The 6,343-nt window shown below is 65.6% G+C and overlaps 1 protein-coding gene across 2 annotated transcripts; it reads left to right on the top strand.

Moving 5' to 3' along the window:
- The first annotated feature begins 189 nt into the window (after positions 1-189).
- Positions 190-5,406, top strand: DDX23 (DEAD-box helicase 23). 2 transcript variants are annotated; one of them, XM_026055472.1, is made up of 16 exons: positions 190-420; positions 554-652; positions 899-995; positions 1,121-1,186; positions 1,432-1,570; positions 1,692-1,822; positions 1,941-2,053; positions 2,133-2,276; positions 2,510-2,735; positions 2,909-3,054; positions 3,151-3,328; positions 3,442-3,684; positions 3,868-4,019; positions 4,196-4,304; positions 4,487-4,661; positions 4,747-5,406. In XM_026055472.1, exons 1-16 carry the CDS (start codon positions 209-211, stop codon positions 4,968-4,970), a joined length of 2,454 nt encoding a protein of 817 aa, XP_025911257.1. In that variant the 5' UTR covers positions 190-208; the 3' UTR covers positions 4,971-5,406. The 2 variants fall into 2 exon arrangements, with proteins under 2 accessions (XP_025911257.1, XP_025911256.1); XM_026055471.1 differs by having other exon boundaries at positions 209-420; positions 1,689-1,822.
- The last annotated feature ends 937 nt before the right edge of the window (positions 5,407-6,343 follow it).

The raw sequence follows: 6,343 nt of genomic DNA, 5'->3' as shown, positions 1-6,343 counted from the left end.
GGCTCCCTGGGCCGCGAGGCCCCGGTACCGCTCTGGCTCCGTCGGGGGCGCGGAGCAACGGGCCCTGCTGCGCTCGGGGAAGGAGGACCCCCGGCCCTGCCGGTCCCCCCGCCTGGCGTCCCGGGGACGGGCCCCCATCCCCGGTACCGGGTCCCTGGTCTCCGGTGCCGGGTTGATCCCGGTTCCCGCTGATTCGCCGCTCTCGTAGATGGCTGGAGAACTGGCCGACAAGAAGGACCGGGACGCGTCCCCCACCAAGGAGGAGAGGAAGCGCTCCCGCTCCCCGGACCGGGATCGCGACCGGGATCGCGACCGCGACCGCAAGAGCTCCCCCTCCAAGGACAGGAAGCGGCACCGCTCCCGGGACCGGAGACGGGGCAGCCGCTCGCGGACCCGATCCCGCTCCAAGTCGGCGGACAGGTGAGTTTGCAGGGTGACGGGCCTGGCCCAGGCACCGCTTGGCTTTTAGGGAAGCGCTCTGTTGCTCTTGGGTGTCCCTAAAAAGGGAGCACGGGGCTGGGGCTGAGCCCTGCGCGATTGCCCTGCTCCCCAGGGATCGCCGGCACAAAGACCGCGACCGGGACCGGGGCAAGAAGGACCGGGACCGAGACAAAGATGGGCACCGGCGGGATAAGGACAGGAAGCGATCCAGGTGAGCGCTTGCTCTTCTCCAGGTGTCCTTGTGTACATGTCCGTGCTCTGTCCCCTGCCTAGCTTTTCTGTGAGTGTGTGTGGGGTACCCAGCCTGGAAGCGCTGCCGTTGCTGGGGCAGAGCACGGTGACACTTTGGGGACACGTGGCTCTGCAGGAATTGTTATTCTGAGGTCTAGCCAGAGAGGGGAGAGGGTGACGCTGGGATTATGCTCGGTGCCTGATTCTTCTTTGTTTTGCCCGGAAGCTTGTCCCCAATCAGGGGCAAGGATTCAAAGTCCCGAAAGGATCGGGACTCGCGGAAGGTGGAGGAGGAGGATGAGAACGCGTTAAAGAAGGAGAAGGTAAGTGTGGGGGGAGGTTGGGCTGGGAGCGGTTCCCGGGGGGCTGCTGCTGCTGCCTCTGCTAGGGCAGGGTGTCCCCACTGGGAGCGTTCGGGGCTGCTAATGGTCCGGCCCTACGTTTGCAGGCCCAGCCTCTGTCCCTGGAGGAGCTACTGGCCAAGAAGAAGGCTGAAGAAGAGGCAGAAGCCAAGGTAAGAGCAGGAACCCTTTCCCTGCTTTGGGGGTCTCCCATCTCCCTGCTGCAAGGGGCGGAAGTGGGTGCGAGGCCTCTCGCCCTCCACAGCCCCGGCATCCCTTGTCCGTGGCGGCTGTCACAGGGGGGGATATTCCTGTCCCGCTGGACGCTGATCCCCACCTGGGGCAGCCCTGGGGTTGGACTCTGTGGGGCCAGSGGGTTGCAGCCAGCTCTGGTGTGAACCGGCCTCTCCTGTCCCAGCCCAAGTTCCTGTCCAAAGCAGAGCGGGAGGCCGAGGCCTTGCGGCGGCGGCAACAAGAGGTGGAGGAACGGCAGCGGCTGCTGGAAGAGGAGAGGAAAAAGCGGAAGCAGTTCCAGGAGATGGGGAGAAAGATGCTGGGTATGGTGTYGTCCCTGTTGCGGCCTGCCTGGCTGCGAGGGGCTGGGGCAGGCCCCCCGGGGCCCCCCAGCCCTGTCGTGGAGGGCTCGGCTCTGATACCCTTTCCCGGCTTCCCCAGAAGACCCCCAGGAGCGTGAGCGCAGGGAGCGCCGGGAGCGCATGGAGCGGGAAACCAATGGCACGGAGGACGAGGAGGGCAGGCAGAAGATCCGGGAGGAGAAAGACAAGAGCAAAGAGCTCCACGCTATCAAGGTACCGCTGGCCACGGACCCCCTGGGCAGGTGGTGCCTCGGACGCCTGGGTCCTTTCCCTGCCGGCTGGGGAGGAGATCCTGGGTTGGAGGACGAGGCTGATGCTCCGCCGCCCGCAGGAGCGGTACCTGGGAGGAGTGAAGAAGCGGAGGCGCACCCGGCACCTGAACGACCGCAAGTTCGTCTTTGAGTGGGATGCGTCGGAGGACACGTCCATCGACTACAACCCCCTGTGAGTGCCGGGGGCGCCCCTGGGGCTGGGGGCGCGGGGCGGCCCCAGCCCTGCCCCTGACGCTCCCCTCCTGCCGTAGGTACAAGGAGCGGCACCAGGTGCAGCTGCTGGGCCGGGGCTTCATCGCCGGGATCGACCTGAAGCAGCAGAAACGGGAGCAGTCGCGTTTCTACGGGGACCTGATGGAGAAGAGGCGGACACTGGAGGAGAAGGAGCAGGAGGAGTGAGCACGGTCGGGGGGAAGCTGGGAGTGGACCAAGGGTTGGCTGGAGTCTTCTCTGGCTCTGCCTGTCTGCGTGGAGACAGGCTCTGGGCTGCAGCACGTCCCTGTGCTAGGTGGAGGGGTAAATCCAGTGTCTCTGGAGATGTGGGGTGGGCTGAGGACAGGCGAGGGCAGCTCCARTCCCTCCTGGCAGCCAGCGGATGAGCCCTGTCTCCTGCCTCCCCCCTGCTCAGGGCCCGGCTGCGGAAGCTGCGGAAGAAGGAGGCCAAGCAGCGCTGGGATGACCGGCACTGGTCCCAGAAGAAGCTGGATGAGATGACGGACAGGGACTGGCGTATCTTCCGCGAGGACTACAGCATCACTACCAAGGGGGGCAAGATCCCCAACCCCATCCGCTCCTGGAAGGACTCCTCCCTGCCCCCCCACATCCTGGAGGTCATCGACAAGTGCGGCTACAAGGTGGGCGCGGGGAAGGGGGGGCGGCCACCAGGGAACCCTAACTGGGCCCTTTGGGGAGCTGGGCCAAGGGAGAGGGCTGGCTCTTGGGGACGGGAATCCTGGGTTCTCCCTGGTCCGGGGGGTGAGGAGGGAAGGGCACGTTCTGCTCCCAAACCTGCCTCCCCCCTGTCCAGGAGCCCACCCCCATCCAGCGCCAGGCCATCCCCATTGGCCTGCAGAACCGCGACATCATCGGCGTGGCTGAGACCGGCAGCGGCAAGACCGCGGCTTTCCTCATCCCGCTGCTGGTGTGGATCACGACCCTGCCCAAGATCGATCGGTATGTGGGCCGCCGCTGCGGGGTGACGGGGCAGCAGGGCGATGCTGCGAATGGGGAGCACGGCGGGTGACGCGGCCTTGCCTTGCCCTGCTGCAGGATCGAGGAGTCGGACCAGGGTCCCTACGCCATCATCCTGGCCCCTACCCGAGAACTGGCCCAGCAGATTGAGGAGGAGACCATCAAGTTTGGGAAGCCGCTGGGCATCCGCACGGTGGCTGTGATTGGAGGCATCTCCCGCGAGGACCAAGGCTTCCGCCTGCGCATGGGCTGCGAGGTGAGTGCCAGGCCCTGGGGGGTCGCGGAGGGGGCTGGGAGCAGCATCAGGCTCTGGGGGGCGGCTGGGTTAGCGCCAGGCTGCGGTCACCAACCCTCTCTGCCCRCTCCCAGATTGTCATCGCCACACCGGGGCGTCTCATTGACGTGTTGGAGAACCGGTACCTGGTGCTGAGCCGCTGCACCTATGTGGTGCTGGACGAGGCCGACCGCATGATCGACATGGGTTTCGAGCCCGACGTGCAGAAGATCCTGGAGCACATGCCTGTCACCAACCAAAAACCTGACACCGATGAGGCCGAGGACCCTGAGAAGATGTTGGCCAACTTTGAGTCAGGGAAGCATAAGTACAGACAGGTGGGTGCGGGTATGAAGCCCAGGGGAGCATTGCGGGTGCTCCTGAGCATGATCCCTGGGGTGGAGTGGGGACAGTGTCGGGACTCCAGAGAACATGGGGCAGCTGGAGAAGGGGCCAAGGGAGGACTAGTCACGTTTCTGTCCCAAGGGGGACGTTGCTCAAGGCCCRTCTGTCTCTCGCAGACTGTGATGTTCACGGCTACTATGCCACCAGCGGTGGAGCGCCTGGCCCGCAGCTATCTCCGCCGTCCGGCCGTGGTCTACATCGGCTCTGCTGGCAAACCTCACGAGCGGGTGGAGCAAAAGGTCTTCCTCATGTCGGAGTCGGAGAAGAGGTGCGGAGAGGGCTACTGGGACGCGGTGGGGCAGTGAGGGTGGATCTCAGGGGCTGATCTGGGACATTTGGGAGCAAGGGAGCTCTGGGAAGGAAGGATGTGGGTCCCCAGAGAGCAGAGTGGCTCCTGTGGGGCACCTTGGCCTCTCTTTGCCCAACTGTCCTCTTTCCCAACAGGAAGAAGCTGTTGGCCATCCTGGAACAGGGCTTCGACCCACCCATCATCATCTTTGTCAACCAGAAGAAGGGCTGCGACGTGCTGGCGAAGTCACTGGAGAAGATGGGGGTGAGTCTGGGCCGGGGCAGATTCCCCTGCTTTGTCGGGATCATCCCAGGCCCCCTGAGTCCCATTCCGAACCGGGGGACTCGCTTCCCCGCCTCTCGGCTGTGCACAGGGACCCTGTGGCTCGGCTCTGAGCACCCCGGGCACCGTCTGCCCCCCGCTAACGCCTGCCCCTCATCCCGCAGTACAACGCCTGCACCCTGCACGGCGGCAAAGGCCAGGAGCAGCGAGAGTTTGCCCTGTCCAACCTGAAGGCCGGGGCCAAGGACATCCTGGTGGCCACGGACGTGGCTGGACGTGGTATCGACATCCACGACGTCTCCATGGTCGTCAACTACGATATGGCCAAGAACATCGAAGGTGAGTCCGGACCTGCCCCGGCCTGGCCCCGGCGGTGTCTCGGTTTGGTGCCGGAGCCCTGCCTCACCCCCACGTCCCGCTGCAGATTACATCCACCGTATCGGGCGAACGGGCCGAGCGGGGAAGAGCGGCGTGGCCATCACCTTCCTCACCAAGGAGGACTCGACGGTCTTCTACGACCTCAAGCAGGCTATCCTGGAGAGCCCGGTGTCGTCCTGCCCGCCGGAGCTGGCCAACCACCCCGATGCCCAGCACAAGCCCGGCACCATCCTCACCAAGAAGAGGCGGGAGGAGACCATCTTCGCGTGAGTCCCCGGGGCCAGTATCCGCCTCTCGTCCCCCCCTTTGGGGACGCCAGGACCGCTGGGGCCGGGGGCTGCCGGGACTTTATTGGCCGCTCCTTTCCCACCCCCCCAGGCCTCTGCGCAGCCGGAACTGTCGAYAGCAGAGGCTGGGGCCGGGACTGCCCTGAGAGTCCCCTCTTTGCTCCCAGGCCCCCTCCCCACATCCATCACAAACTGCTGGAGCCTCTGGAGGTTGTTTGGGGGCAGATTCCTCCTCATCTGCCTCCTGCCAAGGCAGAGGCACGTTCAGGGCTAGTGCTGGGGTTCGCGTGCTGTTTTTTTAGCCAGGGCTGTCCCAGGAGCTGTTCTTTGTCCCTTCATCCCTTTTTTAAAGCTGAAACTCCAGTTCAAGCTGCAGGAATAAAAAAAAAAAACCTGCAGCTGCGCTGCCGGGCATCGCCTCCCTGTGCTGTCCTGTCTCTGCGGCCTTGTGTCCTGCCTTGGCGCACATCTCCCCGCGCCCGAGCAGGGCTGGCCCGCGGCCCGGGGAGGCCGGGCTCCTCCTGGTGCTGTGGAAGGTCCCAGCCCTCCCTCCAGTGCCAGCAGCGCTGGTGTCCTGCCCAGGCAGCCAGAGCYGTGCCCTTCCCAGCGCCCTCCAACGCTCCCAGAGGTGCTGGGAGCTGACAGCGCCCCTAAGGAAAGAGCCTTGGGGTGCTCGGCACCCTCCAGCATCGCACCCTTTACCCCGTGCGGCCCTGGAGCCCAAAGACTTTGTGCCYTGGTGTCCCCTGTCCCCACCGCCTGCCCCAGAGACACGGACACCAGCGATTCCGAGCACTCTCGTGTTTCTGAAACAAATTACAGGGAAATCAGTGCTTTCTACAAAAGAAATTATAACAAATCTGTGCCCTCCACCTGTGCCAGCCCTGGCTCGGCCAGGCTCTCTGCAAAGGGCCCTGGGGCGGCTCAGCCAAGCGCCAGGACCCTTCGCGGAGCCGCCTCTGGCCTACCCRGCGGCGGGCGGCGGGCACCATATTTACAGGACTGTGCAGTGACGTGCGGTGACGTGCGGTGGCGGCTACGCGGGGACGGGGGCAGCAGGCGGCTGGGAGGGAGCAGTGCTGGCTGTGGCTGCCGAAGCAACGGGGCAGTGAGTGCAGGCGCGGGGCGGCCCCCCCCCCGGACAGCGTCCGGCCGCCCTGCACGGGGTCCGGCCGCTCCGCGCGTCCCCGTTCGCCCTGCGTCCCCGTCGGAGGAAGCGGTTTGGCTACTGTGAACAGGGCAGGGAGAAAATCGATGCAGAGCAAAGCGACGGGGGCGGCCCCCTCCTCCTGGGGGTCCCATGCAAGGGGGCAGGGGAGGGGGCAGGCCAGGCCCCCGCGGGGAATGGGCACCTTC

Source organism: Apteryx rowi, unplaced genomic scaffold (genome assembly GCF_003343035.1).
Source record: "Apteryx rowi isolate R43461 unplaced genomic scaffold, aptRow1 scaffold_999, whole genome shotgun sequence".
Taxonomy (NCBI): Eukaryota; Metazoa; Chordata; class Aves; order Apterygiformes; family Apterygidae; genus Apteryx; species Apteryx rowi.
Note: the sequence above shows the minus strand (reverse complement) of the source record. Positions and strands in the feature narration are given on the sequence as shown.